This window comes from Marmota flaviventris, chromosome 2 (assembly GCF_047511675.1).
Source record: "Marmota flaviventris isolate mMarFla1 chromosome 2, mMarFla1.hap1, whole genome shotgun sequence".
NCBI lineage: Eukaryota > Metazoa > Chordata > Mammalia > Rodentia > Sciuridae > Marmota > Marmota flaviventris.
This window is the reverse complement of record NC_092499.1, coordinates 191,576,657-191,598,950: the sequence shown is the minus strand read 5'-3', so window position 1 is coordinate 191,598,950 and position 22,294 is coordinate 191,576,657. Positions and strand designations below refer to the sequence as shown.

Here is a 22,294-nt window from a genome sequence, read left to right as displayed (position 1 = left end):
ATATTCTAAAATATTATTGGTTTAAGACATTAATATAAGTTTAATCAGCAGAAACAATTTATCTAATACTCAAAGTTTTTCAGATCGTTATTTAAAGAAAAAAACCCAGCAATGCTCATTATCACATTTACCTTATTGAGAACCTGATATTTGGCTTGGAGACTGGGAATATGGGCTTTGACGGCAGCCTCCTAAGCGTGCTGGGTGGGCGCAGGAGTGCCGGAGTGGTGCCATGCTGAGCCTGCCTGGCCCCAGCAGTTGCTCAGCGCTCGCCAGCCCGGGCATCTTATCAGCTCTCATTCCCTGGAGGTCTGTGTCCCTGACCACCAGAGCCTGGATCTCTCTCCATTCACTGTGCCTGTCTGAAGTGGCCAGGGCCACAGCAGTGAAAATCTGTTGTCTGTTACTTTTGTCATTTTTAGGCTCAGAATAATGTACAGAGCACCCTGGACAGGAACACTTTTCCTTGAGCCATTTGGGTTTACTGTGTTAGTTGGGCTTGTTTTGAAATCAAAAACTGTTCAGCTATCCAGGAAAATGGAAGTCTTAATCACAGCAAGCTTGCTCCTTTGACATGTAAAGAAGAAAACTTCATTTTAGGATATCCACTCAGAATGACCACAACCAATAAAACATTCTGTTTTCATTACTGGCACAAAATGAGAACTGAAGATTTGGACATGGCCTGGAGGTTGACTTAGTTATTACCTCCCTGTAAGGAATTAACAGGTGGTGGCATTTTAAATTTAAAAATCTAGTTGATCTCATACTGTGAAAATATTCCACTTTTATTTTCTTTGGCTTAAACAAAAAGTAAGACTGTTTTTCAAAAGATGCCCACAAATCTGCATTTGAAATGTTAGTCAAAGTCTAGTCTTTTATTTAAAGCCATAAAGGGAATGAAGAAAAACACACTTTTACTTCAGAGGTAAATTACGCTTAACCTGTACACTCCTGTATCTGCGAAGTTAAAGATACTCACCAGAAGATGCTGCTGCCTTCTGCGAAGTGGGGATCCTGGCAGGGCCGCCGCCACCTCTTCTCCTCCCTGTGGCTTCCTGAGCAGTGGCTCCCGCTCTGGAGTTGCCTGGCAGGCCGTGCTGCCTTTGCATCCCCAGAGAGTTGTATTCTCATTGATTCTGTCATGTAGATGGAAAAATAGTTGTTGTTCTTGCTTCTCCATTTCTTCAAGACTGGGTCACCTGCTGAAAAAACAAAACCAGGTAAGAGAAGACCCTGCTCTGATGAAGGGCAGCAGGGCAAGCTTGCATTCTGGAAACTGTTAGGTGAGATCCTGGCATTCATGGGTCAGATGTGTTAAATGCTTTTAAAAATAGGAGGCAAAAATTTAGTTACTAATCTGACCCCTTTTCATTAGAGTGATGAATAAAGTCATTTAAAAATCTCACATCTTCCTGAATACTATCCAGCTGAAGCATGGGGCTCCAGTGTTGCTCACAGGCACCATCTCCGGGAGCGAGGTGATCCTTGAGCACCCTGTCCTCTCTAGCTCCCCCAGCAATGTGGGCGGGTCCTGCCTGCTCCCCTTGGTTGGCTCTGCTCTCCCCTCCACCTTTGGGCTCCTGTCCTCTTAACGTCCTTTCCTCCTCAGGTTCTAAAGAGTTTTTCATGAACTCTTTAGGTTCACTGTAGACAGATCTACTAAGAATGGTGACGCCAAGGGACGTCAGTCACATCATCAGGGAACCCGGGTAGCTTTGTGCCAGAGCACTCACCTGGCATGCACCTGCCTTCAGTTCCGTCCTAGTACTGAGGACAAAGAAAAAAGAAGGAAAAAAAGTCATACTGTGGAGATTTGTCATCTCCTCATATGTGTCTGGACACCGGCCTGGGTAGTTGAGTCACATGAGCCCACATTGTCCCCACTGCTGGTGGAGTGACTGGTGCATATGCTACTTTTCTGTAGAGTGGATCTGAGGGTGCCATGGAAAGACCTTAACTGAGCAGATAGGACCCGATCTCCGTAACTAAAGGTGTTGCGGCATTCATGCAGCCTTTCCGTAGTGAGCCAGTGTGCTTCATGCTCCTGTGGAAATGCTCATCTTCCATGAGTTGAGGTTCTCATTTTTTTACCTAACAAGATTCACAAAGTGAAACCAAGTGTAGTAGTGCACACCTGTAATCCCAGCAGCTTGGGGGGCTCAGGCAGGAGGATCTCAAATTCAAGACCAGCCTTGGCAACTTCTTAGCAAGACCGTCTCAAGTAAAAAATAAAAAGGGCTAGGACGTAGCTCAGTGGTAGAAGACCCCTGAATTCTATCCCCAGTACAAAAAATAAAAATAAATAAGATTCACCAAGTAAAGCTCATATTATGTATGGAAAGGCTACCCTGCCAGCTTGTGAAATCTTGCTATGACTGTCCCCAGTACCCTGAATGTGTGCTTGAAGTTTCTTCTATGGATGCTGCTGAACTGGACCAGTAGTTATGTACATACTGGCCATTCCTGGAGGGAGGGGACTGGGCTGGATTCTACCTGATTCTCACTGCTCTACCAGAAAGGAGGAGGTCATTCTAAGCCAAAGAGAAATGGCAGGAACAACTGAGGACACGATGGAGAGAGTTGCCTTGTGGTTCTCAGGAAAGCACTGACCCAAGAAGAACCCGAGGAGATGGATGAGGAATAAATGGGTTCATATATAAATTTTTATACAGATTGATTAAAATGAAATTTGAAAAATGAAAGCCATGAGAGATAAAATGGACAGATGGCTTGTGTGTAATTAACAAAAAGCAATATGAATGCAGTGGGGGTTTTTTGTTTTTTATTTTTTAAAGCCCAAAATGAGCTGTCTCTTTGGCCATTCAGATTAATATAAAATTTGGTTTTTGTTTTTCTCAAACCGTGTGGTGTGATTGATGTGCTCAGAGTAGGGAGTGTGAATTTTTTGTAAACTTATGGGGAACTGTTTGGCTTTAAAATTTTATTACTTTTCATTCCTGGACTGAAATATTTCTTTAGACTATTCTCATTCTTTCGTTTAGCAAAAAGATAAAATGGCTCCCAAATGGAGCTTGCCGCATAACGGAGAAAAGACACTGTTTTCCAGAATGCAGAGGCTTGCAGGCATCATCCATTTACTGCATGCCGTGAAGTCCTGTGTGGGAACAAACAAGGTTCTGAATCAGAGAATAACTGTCACAGAAGTGAAATCCTTAGGTCAGACATATGCAATCAGCTCCTTGTTACACATAATGTTCGTAAGGATAAAGATTGGGAAACCACTGTTCCATTTGCTTAAGTTGATGTAGATACATAGGTATATTAGCCTGATACTCCTAAGTCTACAGCTCATTCCTCTTGGCATTTTCAAACTGGATTTTTAAAAGAACTTTAAAAAATTAATATCTGGAGCATATAAATGTAAAGTTACTAGTCTGCTTTTTCTTTGATGTGTGGTAAGCATTTTGTACATTGTCAGACTAACTATATACCCTTCCTCTCTTAGCATGTGTTAAGAGCCAGGAGATAGCTCAGGGGTAGAGTGCTTGCCTCACATGTTTAATCATTTCCCTCAATTCAGGCACATCTAAGTCACAGTAATAAAAGGAACCAAAGGTTTTAAATGAATTTACAATTTCAGCAATAGTTGAATAATATAGGTCAGAGGGAAAGGGTCAGTCCTTTTGGACCAACTGCACCATTGCAGCAGCCCCTACCCTTTAGTAGGATAATATAGGTCAAAGGGAAAGGGTCAGTCCTTTTGGACCAACTGCACCATTGCAGCAGCCCCTACCTTCTTTCTAGACTGAAGGCAAAGGGTCACTCTAGAGAAGAGCCCCCCCCTTGGCATGGTGGGTGAAAACCTGCTCCCTGCCCTTGTGTCACTTGCCTTTTGGGGATAAGCCACTGCACTTGAATTCCCAAGTTCAGGCATGAAATCAGGACAAGTGATAGGTCCTGGAGCAATTCCCAAGGGAATGTTCCTACTCAAGTCCAAGCAACCAAGGTCTCTGAGTGTGAATTTTTGAGAGAACAAGCAAGATAGTTTAGTTTTTATGTGAATGATTTCTGACTTTTTATTGTGAATGGCTTATTCAGCTTTGAAAATACAATAACTCAGGGTCAAGTTGTGTGCAGAATAGGATCCACAGCATATAATCCGTCATTTCCAGAGGAGAGAGTCTGTTGACCCTCAACACCATAGGAAAGAGGGGCAGCAAGACTCCACAAAGAAACTGCAGCAGTTATCCTGGAGGGGAGGCAGGGAGGCACTAGCTGGATGGTCACCTGCCTCCTCTCCCCTTTTGACTCTGCCCTCAGGAGGGTTGCTGACGTCAGAGCCGCAACTCCAGGCCCCACTAGGCCTTCTCTTCCACCTGATTCCATCCCTGTGATTCATTTTCAATCCTTCTCCAAGGAAAAGACATGCTCCTCCCCCAAGGAACTCTCTTATCTGAATCTCCCCTAGCCTGGGACTTCCCAGGGGTCCTCCTCCCTGGGCCTGGCCTCCTGGAGCACCTGAACACAAGCCACTTATCTTCAGAAGCGTCCCAATCAAACATCTAGTTGGGATCTCCTTAAATTACTCAAATAATTTCTCTGTGGCACCAGCCTTAGGGATTTGTGGGTCAAGGGAAAGTATCTTCAGTCATGAAAAACTTTTCAGACAAACTCTAGAAAAGGAGCTGATGTTGGCCCAAAATAATCACTTTTAAAGATAAGAACCACAATGAATAATTCAGCTAAGTTAAAGCAGAAGAGGGCCAGCAAACATTGATTGCTGTCTTTATGTGTTGAGAGGTGCTAACCAAATCTTTGACAACTTTAAGAGTGCCTCCACATCTCTTTTTGTGTGGAGATTGCTTTCTAGAAAGGAGGTCATGGACTTAGCATGTCTCCTGTGATGGCCACAAGGAGGCCTGCTGGAGGCACTGTTCACTCGCCTACAGATAGCACAGAAGTACCTTTCCTCTTGATGATAAGGTGCCTGCCTGGATTTTTTTCAAAGATACTGGCTGACGGAGTAACTGGACATTTTGGTTAGTAATAGACTTTACTTGGTATGTTTTTAATATCTATGATTATAATATTATCAAGTGGCTCTTTAGAAATACCAGGAAAAATTTTGTTGGCTTATCCATTCAATGGATAAATCAGTGGGATAAAATTGGCCCAGAAATTAACTTTCACATTTATGGTTAATTGATTTTCTACTAAGGGGCCAAGACAACTCAAGGGAAGGAAGAGTAATCTTTTCAGTAAATGGTGCAAGAGTAACTGGATGCCCACATGTGACTCCCCCTTATGTCAGGCATTAAGATGGAATCAAAGAGGATCACAGATCTAAACATCTGAGCTAAATGATTGACCTCTTAGGGAAAACACAAGAGCAGATTTTCATGATCTTGGGTTGGGCAATGATTTATTAAGTACAAGACCAAAAGCATAGTGGTAAAAGTGAAAATTGGTAACCTCGGCTATTCCACATCTAAAACTTTTGTGCTTCAAAGAACATCAACCAGAAAGTGAAAGATCAGCCCACAGGAAGGGAAAGAGCATTTGTAAATGTTGTATCTGATCAGGGACCTGCTGTGGCCTGAACACTTGTACCCCCCCCCCCCATACACCCAGTTCATATGCTGAAGTCTAATCTCCAGTGCAAGAGTACTACTAAGAGGTCAGATTTTGGGAGGTGATGAAGCCCTCCTACATGGGTTAAGACCCTTATAAAAGAGGCCTGACAGAGCTGCTTCCCCTGTAGGCATGTGAGGCTCCATTCATGAGGAATGGGCCCTCACCTATAGATGCCGAATCTGCTTTTGCCTGATCTTGGACTTTCCAGCCTCTAGAACTGTGAGCAAGAAATTTCTGTGTTTATGAATTACCCAGTGTAAATGATTTTGTTACACTAGTCCAAATGGACTAAGACAGAACTCATCCAGAATATATAGAGAACAACTCAACATTAAAGAAACAAATGACACAATTAAGAAATTGGCAAAAGATTTAAATAAGACATTTCTCTGAAGAAGATATAACTGGCCAATAAGCTTATGAAAAGATGCACAGCATCACTGGTTTTAGGTGAAATGCAGATTAAAAAACAATGAGCGAGGCCAGGTATGGTGGTGCACACCTTTAATCCCAGCAGCTCAGAAGGCTGAGGCAGGAGGACCACAAGTTCAAAGCCAGCCTCAGTGATTTAGTGAGGCCCTATCCAATTTGATGAGACCTTGTCCCAAAATAAAAAAGGCTGGGGATGTGGCTCAGTGGTTAATCCCCAGTACCCCAAAACCAAACCAAACAAAAAATGCATTCACACCATTTAGGATGTTATAATTGACAGTAAGCAATGTTGGGAAGGATGTGGGGAAAAGGAATCCCTGTGTATTGCTCAGGAGCATGTAAAATGATCAGGAGCTTTGGCAGTTTGTCTTTGGAGGAGAGACACTTCCTCCAGGATTGAGCAAGAAGTCCACATATGACCCAGTGATTCTACTCCCAGGGGTTTCCCAACAGAAGTGAAAATGTATGTTTACATGTAGACTTGCACGTGAATGTTCTCAGTAGTATTATTCATAAGAGCCAAAGTGGGAGCAACTCGGATGTCTGCTAGCTGTTAAATTTAGTGGGTGGAATATAAAGAAATGTAGTTCTGATACTTGCTACGACATAGAAGACCCTGGAAAACATCGTACTTGATGAATGCAGCCGTTCACACACAGAACAAAGACTCATATACTGTGTGATCCATTCATATGAAATGTCCAGGAGAAACAAATCCGTAGAGACAAAGTGGATTAATGGCTGCCTATGACTGAAGTAGGGCGGAGACCATGTGTGCTGATGGATGTGTTAAAGTATTCTAAAATTAGATTATGTGATGGTTGCACAACTGTAAATAACTCCAGATGCTATTGACCTGTGCACTTTATGTGAACTTTGTTAAATTATATTTTTATCTTTTTTAGAAAGGCATGTTTGATAGGAAATGTAAATGCTGGCCAAGCCTTCTTCTCCAGAGCTTACTCAGCATTCTGTGTCCTAGTCACAATACCTGGAATTAAGAAGTGAAACATGATTTTTGCCCCCCTACCCTGTAAAAAAAAATCACGGAGATGGAAAAACATTGAAGACCCAGAATGTTCTACAAGTTGGAAAGCTACAGAGTAAGATAGGGAAGAACGGTTCATGTTTCTAGATAGGGTGGGTGGGAAGAGAGAGCTCACTTCTCTTTCACTCGGTATTTTTAGGAGATCCAACCCTGCTTCCATTGAGGCTTGAGACCATGTCTTATTTAGCATGGTGTCCAGCTCTCTTACAGGGCGAAATAAGTAAAATAAAACTATAAACTTTTTTTACGGTACACTTCCCATTGCAGTAAAAGCAAATAGTTTTGTAATGTAATGAGTGACTGGAACCCTCACTGTACCAGTCATTTCTCAAGCATCAGGGGATAGCGAGACTCAGCCTAGGGTGTCACTGCTTCAGTTAATAATGAGAAAGCTGTGCTTTCAAAATGAGGCTTATTTTTTTTATTATACATGTGTAAAGTGTACAAAAAGATGTTTCGATGTATGTGTGAGATGATGACTACATGTCCATGGTGAGATGATTACAGTGGTCAAGCAAGTGAACATTTCCAGCTTCTTACTTAATTATCTGTGTGGAGAGGATAAGAGTTGTGGCATCTGAGCAGCTTCCAGTGTACAGCATGACATTGACAACTGGTCCTCAGGCTACACTAGCTCTCTAGACCTGCCATCCTATATCACTGCCCGTTTGTCCTTTTACCAGCATACCCCTACCCGCCACTATACCTGGTAACCATTGTTCTACCATGTTCCTGTGTCCTCAGCTTTTAGGTCCCTCATGTCAGTGAGGTCATGCAGTGGTCCTCTGTTTGTCTGGCTTGTTTCTCTTGGCACACTGCCCTCCAGGGTTGCCCGTGCTGTCAGATGGCAGGTCTCTTTGAGGGTTAAAAAGTGTTCTGTCTTGTTCAGATGCCAGTTTCTTATCGGCTCATCTGGTGACATGCTAGATCGTTTCCAGAGTGTGCTTGTGCAGATACGGACACAGGAAACTGTGAACATCCCAGCGGGACACTGCCACCAACCTCTAGTTTGTGTTTTCAGAGTTGAGAGTGGCAGGGTCACAAGAAAATGTGCTCAGCGGCCATGGCTTGGCTGTTCAGAGCCTTTCTGTGAAGTTGCCTTTTTTTAGAGGATGCTGTCCAGGAGGATTTTATAAAGGGTTCTTATGTAAACATGATTGTGTTCTGTAAATTTATCCTTTGAATGTCGTATCTGCTGCAAGTATTTTCTCTTAGCTTTTGGCTTATATTTTATTTCGTGTATTGTGACTTTGTCATTTAAGTTGTAATTTTATAAAAAAATATTTCTTGTAGTTGTAGATGGATATAGTACCTTTATTTTATTTACTTTTCTTTATGTGGTGTTGAGGATCAAATCCAGGGCCTCAACAAATGCTAGGCAAGTGTCTCTACCACTGAGCTACAACCCCAGCCCCAGATTGACATTTTTATATAATAAAAGTTGTTAACCTTTATAGCTTCTGCCTTTTTCTTGCTCTAGGTGACATTTCTTACCCTAGTGATGAACAAGTTCTCCTATAAATTCCTATTCTTTTAAAAATGTCTGTTGCATTTAGGTATTTAGACCCTAGCCCAGAGTTTCTCAGCTTCAGCATGAGTGGCATTTTGGACTAGGTGCCTCAGTGGTGAGGACTGTCCTTTGTATAGTAGGATGTTTACCAGTGTCCCAGCCCTTTACCCGAAAGATGCCAAAAGCACCTGCACCCCACATGTGACCTCCAGAAATATCTCCAGACAGTACTGAGCATCCCTGAGGAGCAGAACTTCCTCCAGTTGGGGAGCACTGCCTTTGGGCCAAACCATTCCTCTTTACAGCTGAGAAACTGAGGCCGAGGGAGGTGGAAGAGTAACCTTATCTGGGCAGATCAGTAAGAAATCTCAATTCCAAATGTGGGTGGCAGAGTCTCCCCTTTTGTTCTCGTGATTTCTTCTTTTTTCCTGCCCCAGCCCAGGTGTACAAGGTCCCAACTGTGTCGGGCTGCAGGTTCAATGCTGGGCCACTGCAGTGAGAACAGCAGTGTAGACAGTGTGGACAGACCAGGGCTTCAGATCTGATTAGTGCGTGGAACAGACGGAGGCAGAGTAACGGGACCTTGCAGGTGCAGAGGCAGGGGAGGCAGCAGTGCTCACAGAATGCTCACACATGACCTGGGAGGTGGCTCACTCACCAACAGAACTGAGGGTGGACACAACAGGGCACTGTCAGGTGGTCTAGATTCTGCTCACAGTTCTGTTCTGCCAGTGTATATCTGAGGTCCCCAAGAGCATCCCTATACTTGGAATTTTCTAGAATGACTGACAGGAGTTAGCATATAGTGGTCACTCAGCTAAGACCTAGTGCAGTAATGCAGTAAGGATACATGGTGGGATGTTAAGGGACGAGACAGGTAGTGGAGTCTGGAAGAGTTCATGTGAAGCTTCCTTGTGCTCTCTCCCTGCCTGGAAGGGTCTCACAGAGCCAACTGCCCCAGCAGTGCCATGCAGCAGCATTCAGGTGACATATCTCCCTGGGAAGCCTGTTAGAGAGCCCAGTAACCCAGGGGTTTTGCTGTGGCCTGATTACGTACCCTCTGCCTAGCATGTACCAAACTTCTAGACTCCCAGAAGGAAAGCAGATGTTCAGTGTAAACCACATTTTATAGAAAGGCTGGCACCATGTGCCACCTTACCAGTTAAGAATTGGCAGTAGCCCTCCCAGAATCCAGATCTCAGAGGCCTTGTGGGTAGGCCTTTTTGGGGCACCCCTCTCAGGCTACTAAGTCAGAACTCTTTTGGGCACCAGATCTCCTAGACCAGGGCTTTGACCCGAAATCTGGTGAAGCTGAGATGCAGGCAGAGTCATGATAGGAGCCTTGCAAAGGCTGGAAGCTGACGCTTGGGGCTGAGAGTGGCTTCCCTTCTGTGACCAACTCTGTCTTCTCTCTCTCCCTCCCCAGTGCGGGGCCGCCTTCCAGGAGGATGATGTCATTGTGCTCAATGGCACCAAGGAGGATGTGGAAATGCTGAAGAAAAGGATGGAGGAGAGAAGACTGCGAGCGAAGATGGAGAAGGTAGTGAAACAGGCTTGGCTTCCTTCCTCCCTTTCTGAGAGTCTCGGGGTAGAAGTTGGTCCTTCAGGGTCTGCCCTGCCTTCTTCTCCATGCCAGAGTCCATTGCAAACTTCTGGCTGCCTTTCCACAGCTGCTAGGGGTGTGTGGTGAGAGAGGGGATTCTTACAGTCCTGGAGGGCTTGGGCTCTAGGGCTCTAGAAGCTGTCCAGTTGCGGCCCAACCACAGTGCTTCTGTTTGTCCATGCTCAGCTTCAATCATCAGTGAAGTAGGGGTGGTGACAAAACCTGCACCTGACATGGGGTTGTCAGGAGGATTAGAAGGGTCAGACGATCATGTCTGTAAATGCTTACAAGAGAGCATAGCCCTCCTGAGCCCTTGGAGAAGGGCAGTAACTGCAGTTGCTGTCACAGTCAATTGATTTAAAAATCTTATAACTTGAAAAACAAAGGAATGTCATCGTCAACCCAGAAAATCTGAAGGTCCCCTGCCTCCCAGATTTGAATGGGAATAGGAGTTCCCTGCAGGCCAAGTTTCAACAGGCTTGGGGGGGGGGAGACCCTGGGAGCCTGTTATGTCTCCCCCACCCAGGCCACTGGATGTAGTCCTCCAGGACCAAGGAGTAGCAAGGAGCTAAGTAGTCTTCCTGAAGCTTGAGCCATCTCCCACACCTTCCTGAGCCCTCCCTGGGGGAATTGTGGTGAGTGGGGCTTCTACTCTCCATAGAGAGCCTATGGACACAGCACTGGTGATGACAGTCCTGGTGGATGTGCAGTGGTGGGGCCTTGCTTCGTAGTCTCAGGTTCGGAACCACATTCCAGAAGCAGTAGGAGTATTTCTTAATGATAGACCATAATGAGCAAGCTCAGCAGTTTGTCAGTCAAGAGATCATCCAGTGTGTGTGCCCTCGACTGAGTCCAGCTGTACACTTTATGATTTGTTATTTACAGATGTCAGTTGTGTATTGCAGGGCTTTTGTAAGTGGTAAGTTTTTTGTTCTTTATGGAAAAGTTAGGCTCAGGGTAAACATAGGAGCAAACTTTATGTGATGAGAACTAAGGCAGAAGATGCTGGAAGTATTAGAAAATCAGTGTCCGTATCCTGAAGACATATGGGGACAAGAACCAACTTAAGTGCACCTGCATCGATCAATAGGTGAGAGTAATGGGATTAGGAAAGAATTTTCAGAGACTCATTTTTTGCTTTTTGTGTTTGTTTGGTCTCAGAAGACAAGACAGGAGCCTCTCATCCTGGAATGACATAATTCAGGGTTGTTAAGCTCAAAAAAGCTGGTAAAGTTGGGCACATTATTATTCTTAACATGGACCTGGAATTTATAAAGATCCAGATCCACTGGCACTTCCTTCTTTGATCATTTTATCACTCTTAGGGACCAGCTAAGTGATTCTATAGGACAAAGAATTGTGCTCAAACTTTATAATCAAATGCTAATAGAACAGTCTGGAGCTGTTTTATAATATTAATGTAGCACTCCAGAGAAATACTGAGAGAGTGCTTAGTCATTTAAGTGCTGCGTTAAGGTTAAAAATCAAGTGTGTGTGTGTGTGTGTGTGTGTGAGAGAGAGAGAGAGAGAGAGAGAGAGAGAGAGAGAGAGAAAGAGAGAGAGAGAGAATTCTAAGTTAGTGGTCTAAATTACTCTGATTTATTATCATAAGAGCAAAAAGAAAGAAAAGTCTGAGGCATGTTCAACAAAGAACACTTATCAAAAGGGATCTGCCTGTTCTTCATTGCTGCCTTTGATCAGTTTTTTTTTTTTAAGGGAAATTTTTATTTTAAAGGAAGCTACTAGAGATTTTCATATCGTCTTTGATTGTTTTACTTGAGTTTCTGTCACAGGCTTCCTGCCAAGTTGCTCAAAGCCCGGTGGAATTGACATGCCCCTCTCTGCAAAATACTCACTGGAGCTCCTGTGAATCCTTAGATACTGCTACCAGGATACAAAATATTTCCCAAATAAACTTGCACCTGGAAACAGGACACAATATTTATTCTATACCTCCTTATTGCTTTTCAAATAACTCAGCTGTACAGTTGTCTCTGGTTTTTGAAGGACTGTCAGCCTTCACAGATAGGCATACATGCATTGCATGTGTGAAGTGAGCAGGGGTTTGTGTTCTGTTCAATCTTCTAAGTCATATTGCATGTATGTTACAGGTTCAGGGCCATTGAGAAGTCTTTCTTCAGTGTTTGCTAGATAGAGAGGCCTTCTGAAATAAATAGGCTGGGTGTGTCTTTAGCGCCACCTTTTGGATACTTGGGAAAATAACATTTTAAAGTAAATTGGACATAGTCGTTTTTATCATTTCTGCAGTTGCATCACAGTGAACACAGCTGTGTAATTTTAGAGTGATTTGTTCATTTCTTTTTGTTGTTAATGACCAAAGTAACTATAGTGAGTAACAAACTTCTAGTGCCTAAAATTAACAACAGTAATCCAGAGTTTAGGATAATTTGCTAAAATGTTTAGCATAAGCCTCTAGGTCTTAAAGCCAGATGAAAAAATACCATAGCAGCTTGACAACTTTGGAAATGAGGGAATGTGAGGAATTTAGCACCCGCTTTGCTGGCTAGACCTCACAGAGCTGCCTGTAGTTTGTGTTACTAGCTTAACTGCTCTTTTGTATACAGTAGTCACTGTTAACATTGCCTCTTATAACTGAAATCCGTCATCTTCATTTAAAATTTTTGAGAATGTAATTTTTGGAATGTAAATATGAAACTGAACAAGGGCTGTGCAGGTAGACGTGTCTGTGAAGCTCCAGTGCACCACTGCAGATGCCTGTGGAGACCTAAGGGTTAGAGTTTATGTGGTCGGTCTCGGGAGTGAGGACCTGCCTTATACTGTGCACCAGCCCGTGACGGTGAGCCCCACACTACTGCAGCAGTGCACTGAACCTGGGAAGGTCCTCCAGCAACTTCTTTCTTCTTACAGAAAACAAAGAAGCCCAAGGCGGCAGAGTCTGTTTCCAAACCAGAAGTCAGTGAAGGTAAGATGCTAGAAGAGGGGATATTTTAGCAAAATAAAACCGCAGGGCCATGTCCCAAATAAGTTCGTGCTTTGGTTTGCTTTGGTCTTACTTCTTCTGTTTTTTAAATTTTACAGAATGCCCAGGGCCATCAAGGGTGAAGACAGGCAAGCCTGAGGAACTGGGTCCTGATACTAGAGAGAAGAAAGCCGTCTCAGCACCCAAAAGTACAGGTGAGTCCTGCTGAGATGAGCCTGAGCTCATGGAGAGCTAGGGACTCCAAGGGCATGTTCACTTCATTGGACTGGGCACAGGAGAAAACTGAAGCATTTCCCAAGTTGTGTCTGTCAGTAGTTCATTGAGCTTCTGAGGGAAACTGTGAATTGTCAGCATACCTCTGACCGGGAGCCCTGTCGAGATTAAAGGGCCCGGAAAAGGAAATTGTGCTTTCCTGCTCAGTGAGCACATGGTGCTGCCCAGAACTGGACTCAGACCTACCGTGGAGACTGTCATGTGCCAAAGCATGGGCACTGACGGGAGGTGTCTGCTCTCTGTAGTGGGCATCTTTATGGGATCCACACAGCACTCAAGAGTCTTTTCTCTCCACCTGCTTGTTGGCCAGAGTCAGCTTCTCTTGGAGCTCCTGTCTTCAACTCCAGAGAATAGCATTTATTTTACTAGAAGGAAAGCACAGACTGATCAGATAGAAGGAGGCCTAATTTAATTGTGTTGTGTAAGTGCACAGTGGTCAGCATTTCCCATCCTGGCTTTGATGTGAGGTAGTAGCCTGGCCTGGGACAGACCACTCCAGTTTCCATCCAGTACTTCTGTGTCCTCCCCGCCATGAAGCATTCACCTTCTGAAGACCAGTCCATCCTTGCCATTCATGGGCGGGAGCAGAGCATGAGGCACAGCAGGGTGCTGTTACCAGGATCTTATGTGCTGGGAGCTGTGGTTTTTAGGAGGTGGCAGCGGGGATGTGTTTCCGTGTAGAGTGCTTGCCCCAACACTTGAGGCCCTGGGTTTGATCCCCATCACCACAAAACATAAAGGGTATATATTTCAGCATTCCTCCCAGAAAGCAGCAGGAAAGTGTCCAGGGAGAAGCAGCTGACTTGTGCCCTTGTGGGAATGCCATGTTGGAGTGACCTGTAGTCCCAGTATGAAAGGTTTTGGCTTTTCGTTTTTCCAGCAACTAATGGGAAAGCCGGGAAGCCTCCCTGTGGGGCTGTGAAGAGATCCATCGCCGACAGCGAAGAATCCGAAACCTACAAGTCCCTTTTCACAACTCACAGCTCTGCCAAACGCTCCAAGGAGGAGTCGGCACACTGGGTCACCCACACGTCCTACTGCTTCTGAAGCCCAGCTCAGGCTTCTTCCCCAGCCTAGGCTCCTCTGTGTGGTCCTGGGGACTGTGTTGTCTCTAGTGTATTTGGTTTTAGATGGTGTCATAAAGTTGTCCTCACCAACCTTCAAGACTGTGGTCACTCTTGCTGTGAGGGTCCTAGGGAGGGCCAGGGGCTTGCAGAGTGTCTGGCAGCCTCTCCCCAGCCCGCATTCACACCTGCCTCTGCCTGCAGCGGGTGTGGCCCTTTCCACGGCCAGGCCGTTGTGGGTTGTACTTTGTAAGCTTGCAATAATGGAAGGCTCTTGTGCGTGGCTACTTATTTTGACTAAAATTTTATTGTTTTGCTGCTGACAGTCAATTAAGTAAGCAAGTGAAATCACCTTAGGTGAATTCAAACACAGTCTGGCAGCAGGAGCCTTTGAAGGAAACCATTCCTCACTCCAGCCCTGGAAGAAGCCGGGGCCCTGCTGTCTGGCATTAGGAGAGTCTTCTCTCATCATTTTGGACCTAGCAGAGATTAGTTGAGTTCTGAAAGCTTTGGTGCAGAATAAAGCACGCCTGCCTTTGCTTTCCCTGGTCTGTGCTTTCTTGCTGCTCTCCCTTCTCCTAGTGTTTTTGTGAGGCATTGGGGTCCCAGGAATTCCACTGTCCTCGCCCTCAGCAGAAGGTGAGAAGGTGTATCCACCCTTCTGTGCTGTGTCGATATCACACATCAGCATATCTCCACTCCCACGAGGCTGTCAGTGCAGAGTCCAAGTTCCTGAGCTCAGTGCCGTCTGTGGGTCCTCGACACCAGGAAGGCCCCAAGGTTCTCTTTGTTCTACTGTATCTGCAGCGCTGGGAATGGGGCCCAGAGCCTCCGCCCCGAGCTGTGCCCTTATCTGCCCCACAGTGATGGGAGGACTTGGCCCCAAGGAGCATATTTACACTGTTACCAGAGAAGCATGTTAATCAGGATTACATCATTTTCCAGCAACTAAAGGGAAAGGGAATTTTTATTGTGAACTTTTCTGGAATAAACATGAATTGGCCATTTTATTTCCTTGATCAGTATTATATACACCCCAGTTAAACCATCTTTCAGGGTTTTGTTTTGTTTAATTATTCTCATAAAAATTAGTTACTTTTAGCCAAGTGTGTTGGCGCACACCTACAATCCCAGCAGCTCTGGAGGCTGAGACAGGATCGCAAGTTCATAGCCAGTCTCAGTAACAGTAAAGTGCTAAGCACCTCAATGAGATCCTGTCTCTAAATAAAATATAAAATAGGGCTGGGGATGCGGCTTAGTGGTCAAGTGCCCCTGAATTCAATCCCTGGTACCAAAAGAAAAAAAAATTATATTTGGTTAAATTATTTTTTATCACAATTTATTCTTCTCTATTTTAACTTATAAAGAAAACTTGATCGTCCTTTTAGTCAAATTCTACTCATTAACAGCTTTTGCCATCATGAGGTATTTTTTATTTTGATGGCCTTTTTAATTTTCCTAAGTTTGCCTTAACCTATCCGTTGTATTTGGCATCGTGTCCAGCTTTTGACTATGTCCAGTTTTTCCCAGTCCCAGTGACCTAGTCCCAGTGTCCTCTACTCAAACCTTGAGCATCTCAAAGCTTCCAGCCTGTGGCCTTCCAGCCAGTGTGGGGGCTACGTGGCCTGCCTTCCCCACTTGCCCAGGAGGTGTCCATAGGTGTGTGTGTGTGTGGAGGGATTTTGGGGATTCCTTTCCAGCCCTGGGTGTTCAGCAAAGGCGTCACTACCCTGAGGCCTGAGAGTGTGTGCCTGTGTAGAGCAAGGGCAGCTCCCTTTGCACCTCTTGTGAGGGGAGTGGGGGGGGCAGGCTGTCTGCATTCTGTGCCACTTCCATAGTGTCCAGTGTGACACCAGCTTGTACCAAGGTAGGTGAGCAAGGCAGTAACTAAGGTGAAGTCCAGTAGCTGGTGTTGATCTCGGGCTCACCTGAACAGCGGAGCACTGGGTGGATGTCTCAGCTCCTGGAAGGGGACACAGTGACCATCACCCACTCTGTGGGTACCACACCTGGACAGCAGTGCTCAGTGCACATGGTTCCTCCTGACCAAGTCACTCACCACGCTGCCTCTGATGAGTCCTTGCCACAGGAACAATCAGCAGAGGCTGGAAGCTTTCCCAGACAAGGACTCGTCAGGTTTTGGCTTCTGGACCAGAGGCTGCTCCTCCACCCGCTGGGGCCCAAGCCACCTTGCCAATGCAGTGGTGAGGGGCTGGGGGCGAGGGGTTCTTCAGGGCAGCCTTTACTTCCCAGATGTAAAGTCGAATCTCACTCAGCCTCACGAACCTGTCATCACCTCTTGACCTGGAGGGACCTTCCCAGAGTTTCGTGCTTTTTCTTGGTCCTGTGCTATGGAAAAGCACCAAGCTTGTGAACACATTGTAGAAAGAAAGAGTTTAGGGGATTCCTATCATCAAATTCCCATGAAGATTTGCAAGTAATGAAAATCAGGAACAGAGCAGCTCTGTTGTGAGGGGTCGTTGGTGTAAGTGAAATCCACTGGCCCCACAGGCAGCCTCACTTGACCACTACCAAGGCCTCAGTGTTTGTTGGCATGCTTGGCACGGTTCAGGCCCTGTGCAGACACAGCACCCCCGGAGTACTCAGCAGCTGTCTTCAGCAGCTGCAGCTGTTCCCCACAGGAGCCTTAGGACACTGACGGGGGTCAATTGGGTAGGATGGTGTCATGCCAAGGCTGAGCCTTCAGACAGGTCACAGCACACTCCATGGCCCAAGGCTAGGAGCATTGGGGCCAGCTTCTTCTCAGATGGACATTCACAAGCCACAGCGGTCAGATTGGACATTGCCTACAGCATGAGGCCTGTTTTCCTGCAACCCTGGGACCTGCACCTCTCCACCTCCTGCACACACAGTCTCTGCAGGAGACCCCATCACTTCAGCTGACAGCGGTGCATGTGGAGAATCGGTGCAGCATGTGACACTGCTGTTTTCCCCTTGGGTTTTACAGGTGAGGCTTTGGGACCTCTGTGTTCTCCCCAGTGTGCAAAGCAGTCAGCAGCACAGGAGGGTGCCCAGTGGACCTCCAATGACTTGGTATTCAGTAGGAAGTCACTGTTTGGGAGTCAGCCTGTGAACTAGGTCCTTCCTTAGCATGATTGTGACATAGGTGACCAGGGGAACAAGTACAAGCCTGTGCCCCCGTGACCAGCCTTCTTGTTCATTCATTTTTTAAAACTTGTGGTTTCAAACACTGGTCAGGGAGGTTTGGTTTATTCCAGGCTGTGTCCTTACCCTGGGGCCTTCACACAGGCCAAATGTCAGCCCTTCCCCATGTACCCAGCCGGCTCCTCAGCAGCGTCTCTTGAGCTCTACCCACATCTTCGAGAAAGTCTTCCTGAGTAATTGCATTAAGTTCCCCCTTCTGTTCTCTTAACAGTTCTCTGTTCTTGTCAAAATTTTACCAAGTCATACTCTGAATTCCCCCTGGACAGGTCAGTCAGTCGTATGAAGCAACAGGGACTGGTGAGGACTGAGGGAAGAACACCAGCAGGGTCAGTTCCTGCCCTGCCAGAGCAGAGCGGGCCCATGAGAACAAGGCCCTGTGAGGCCAGAGCATCCATATTCAAAGGAAGCCCGAAACTTGGGGTTTTTAAGTGAAGCTGCTTCTACCACTTAAATGCTGGCCAATCTTTATTTCTGGAACAATGGCCACAGATGAAATGCATCGGGGGCCCCTTGTGCGGCCTGTGGACAAACATCTTTCCCGCTGGACTCCAGGCTCCATGGGAACACAGTGTCTCTGTTCACCACAGTGTCAGAATCAAATAAATGAAAGCAAGATGATGATGGCCCCTCCCATTGAACACCAGAGTCAGAAAGAATGTTCTGGCAAGGAGGTGACTTCCCATCATACCCTCTCACTGGAAATCCTCCCCTCCCCCCAGTTTCTTGAAGTCCTTCTCCAGCTACCACTGTGAGCCTCCTTTTCCCCAGCCTCAAGGCATCACAATGGCCAAGGCTGCCCTGGCTCAGGCCCTCTGTGACATCACCAGCGGCCAGCACTAGGTCCCCAGTCTCCCAGTTGCCAGGGCAGACAGACCCACCATGAGCAGCTTCCTCCATCACCTCTGCTCACCATGCGGACGCTGAAATGGTTCCTGTTCTTGCCTCTGTGCCTCTCCTGCGGCTACGCCTTTATGTTCTCTTCTCTGAGAGACAAAGCCAAAGAACCCCAGGGGAAGGTGCCTTGCGGAGGGCACTTCCGAATTAGACAGAATCTACCAGAGCACACCCAAGGCTGGCTTGGGAGCAAATGGCTCTGGCTTATTTTTGTTGTTTTGCTGTATGTAATACTGAAGTTTCGAGGAGATAGTGAGAAGGATAAGGTAAAAACAGCTCCACGGATTCCGTCTCAGAAACAGCGGACAGAATCAGGTCTTGTAGTCCGTAGGGTCAGGACGGCTGAGCTATCTAGAACTTGAATGGGGAGGAACTACCTTGGATCCTGGGAAATTTGGCAAATTTGCTTCCTGACATTCTTAGTGAAGACAGTGGTCCCCAGAGCCACAGAGATTGGGACAGAACAGTTGATAACCTGTTTAATGGCTCATGATTTTTCCTGTGAATTTTTTCAAATTAAGGATAGATTCAGGAAATTACAGTATTTTTCAGGTAAAAAAAATTATTCACAAAGCCAGACTTAACTTTCTCCTGATTTTTACAATTTTGCCATGTTCGATTTATTACAAATTGTGGGACTTGGTGGAAATGTTATTATCCCAAGTAAATTAAATAGAAGCCTGTTCTAAAGTTATAAATGTGTCAAGTAGTAAGCTCTGGTCCCCAACAGCTCTCCAGTTGAAGGAGAGTGGCAGAGAAATATGGCGTGTTCTCTCCTGGACACTCCCAGCACTTCATGATACTCTATCCAGACTGTCTAAAGCTGGAGCCAGGAGAGAGGGGCCAGGAGGTAAAGCATTTCAGTTTTGGGGGTCTTATAGTCTCTGTGTAACTACTCAATTTAGTCATGAATAATATGCAAAAGAATGAGCACAGCTGTGTTTCAATAAAACTTTATAAAAACAGGTTGTGGGCCAGAGGTGGCCAATTTGCCATAGCCTAGACTAGAGCAGTACAAGGGACCTGTTCTCTTAGATGAGCCCAACTGTCAAAGCCGAGAAAATCAATGGAATTATTCACCCCAGATATCTTTCTTGACAGAAGCAGACTTCTACTGGCCTCCGAGGCCGCCAGTTTCGCTCTCCACTAAAGAAACATCAAAATACTTCCCCCAGCAAAGACTATGCATTCCATACCTTAACCCAACTTGAGATGGACCTTGTGAAGTTTGTGTCCAAGGTGCGGAATCTCAAAGTCACCATGGCAACTGGTGGTAACATCAAGCTGCAAAACTCAGAGATGCCTGCAGATCCACACAATAATATCACAATATATGAGATATGGGGAGAAGAAGAGTCTGAATGAATGGATTTGTGTGTCCAAAATAGAGGGAAAATAATCAAGTGTTGACAGTATCCAAACCGATTAAACTATTCTGGAGAAAGAATTCCTGCATGTGAGATCTTTATTTTCCTCTTTTTTTTTTTTTTTTTGGTATGAGAATTGAATTTGGGGGCACTCGGCCACTGAGCCATATCTCCAGCTGTATTTTGTATTTTATTTAGAGATAATGTCTCACTGATTTGCGTAGTGCCTCACTTTTTACTGAGGCTGGCTTTGAACTCGCCATCCTCCTGCCTCAGCCTCCTGAGCAGCTGGGATTACAGGCATGTGCCACTGTGCCCAGCTCTTTTTCTTTTCTTTTTTAACTAAAAGAAAAAATGAGGTGAGGCCCATGTAGCCATGGCAGCAGTTGTTTTGGCCTTTCCACTTCCTCTGGACCGCAGGTGGTGGGAGGGCTGAGAGCTTTCTAGGAAGCGCGCACAGTGGGATGACAAAGCCTCAGGAATCTGGAGGAAGATGCTAATGTCATTGTCGAAAAAGTTCTTGTCTCTGTACTGCAACATAGAGAACCGATCCTTAATGATTTATAACATTGCAGACGACAAGTCTGTGGGTTTAAAATGAGAAAAACAATTCAGTCAAGAGGGAGGCCTTTTAAAATCATTTGCATCTCTTACCACCAGAAGTCCTCTTGTTTATTCCATCTCATAGATTACAGTTATTGTCTTTTTTTTTCCTATCAAACTAACAATTACATATGTCTATAGTTGGATTTTTAAAATGTAGAAGAAGCCAGGTATGGTTGCACATGTCTGTCATCCCAGCTAGTTGGGGAACCAAGGAAGGAGGATCACAAGTTTGAGGCTAGCCTCAGCAATTTAGCAATTCTCTGGCTCAAAAAAACAAAAAGGACTGGGGGCATAGCTCAGTGGCAAAGCATTCCTAGGTTTAATCCCTAGTAACAACAACAACAAAAAAAATTGTATTTTTTATGTCATGGGATACAGATGAGTCAACCAAGGATTCCCAAATTAGTTGATATGGTCTTGATAATACTTAAAATATGGATGTCTTAGCATGTTCTTATGACCCACTCTCTTGCTTGTCCAGTCTGTTAATCTCGCCTACAGACTCCCTGCTCGTCCTTGTCTGGCTGCCAACTGTAGATGGGTTAGTCGACAGGCCTGTGCAGCCCGCAGAGGGTCAGCTGTGGTGTCCACCAGAACCCCAGTCTTGCCTCGGTCCACACAGTGTGCCTGACAGGGAAGCCGTGTGTCTCCATCACCCTCCTTCCCAACCACAGAAGTTGGTTTGCTGGCAGAATCCATCCTGCAGGACGACTTTCTCACTCTTCGGGAGTTAGACCTTGGGGTTATACTGTCTGAGAAGGATCTTTAAATGCTTTGGTCTTGGTCTTACTTTTTAGCTTTCAGGATGGGAGAAATGGAAGGAGCCAAGGTACACCCTTTTGCCTTCTGTATTCTGTTTCCCAGCAAACTGGGGAATGTGAATTATTCTCACTGAAGAAATCCAGATAGGTTAAAAAGGGTGGGTAATCTGTGGTCTCAATATGGGGTAGGTTTTAGATTGTCTGCATTCAACCCATGGACACTTAGGACCCTCTCAGGCCAAATCCAGCCCACAGCCAATAATAATGGTTTTTATATAATGTAAATGTTTGAGAAACATCAAGGATGAATAGTGTTTCATGACATGAAAATTACATGGAATTCTTATTTCGATGTCCATAAATTTTTACTGGAACACAGCCAATTCATGGCAGCATTGAATGACTTCAGTAAGATCCAATATGGTCACCCAGCTGAGAAAGTTTACCAATTGCTCCTTTACAGGCTAAGTTTGTCAGTCCATGACTTATGCTGAGGTGACCCCAGTTGCACACACCTAGAGAAAGCCTCCCTTGAGTGTGGCCGGAGCTGTGGATGTGGTGGGATAGTCATTTTATGGTGGGGTTGAATCATGGAGGAGTCCCCAGCGGGCTGAGGAAGGGGCTGCCGTAGTGTGAGATCATGCATCCTTGGCAAAACCAAGAGGGTAACCTCTAGGACCTGAGAGGTCCCCAGTCAATACCTAGGAAGATACTAGGCTCAGTGGTACACACCTGTAATCCTTGCAGCTCTGGAGGCTGTGATAGGAGGACCATGAGTTCAAGGCCAGCAGCAGCAACTTACCAAGACCCTGTCTCAAAATAGGGAGGAAGGGAAGGACAAAGGGAGAAAAGCAGGGTTCTCATCATACACTGAGAGGAGGCACGTTCCATCAGCAGCCAGTGCCTTGGAAGAGAAAGGAGCCTCAGGAGAGAGTGCAGCCATGGCCAGTACCTGGTTCCAGCCCAGTGAGAGCCAGAGCAGGAAGCCTT

The 22,294-nt window shown here is 45.6% G+C and overlaps 2 protein-coding genes across 2 annotated transcripts in view; both read left to right on the top strand.

Annotated features, from left to right (window-relative positions):
• Positions 1-15,500, top strand: part of Rtf2 (replication termination factor 2) — a 43,759-nt gene extending 28,259 nt beyond the window's left edge. Inside the window, exons 6-9 of the mRNA XM_027946383.3 lie at positions 10,015-10,128; positions 13,081-13,135; positions 13,252-13,347; positions 14,307-15,500. Of these exons, the coding sequence (XP_027802184.2) occupies positions 10,015-10,128; positions 13,081-13,135; positions 13,252-13,347; positions 14,307-14,473 (432 nt within the window). The 3' untranslated portion in view covers positions 14,474-15,500. The remainder of the gene's footprint in view (positions 1-10,014; positions 10,129-13,080; positions 13,136-13,251; positions 13,348-14,306) is intronic.
• Positions 15,501-17,467: 1,967 nt separating this feature from the next.
• Positions 17,468-20,017, top strand: Fam209a (family with sequence similarity 209 member A). The gene is made up of 2 exons (XM_027946465.2): positions 17,468-18,836; positions 19,672-20,017. The coding sequence occupies exons 1-2, from the start codon at positions 18,588-18,590 to the stop codon at positions 19,933-19,935; spliced, it is 513 nt and encodes a 170-aa protein (XP_027802266.1). The 5' UTR covers positions 17,468-18,587; the 3' UTR covers positions 19,936-20,017.
• Positions 20,018-22,294: the final 2,277 nt, after the last annotated feature.

What these genes read in the sequence shown, in the direction of transcription:
- Fam209a (XM_027946465.2), top strand. Translation starts at nt 18,588, where the DNA reads ATGCGGACGCTGAAATGGTTCCTGTTCTTGCCTCTGTGCCTCTCCTGC. An exon ending in GAGATAGTGAGAAGGATAAG is followed by an intron (nt 18,837 to 19,671) that starts GTAAAAACAGCT and finishes CTTTCTTGACAG; the next exon opens with AAGCAGACTTCTACTGGCCT.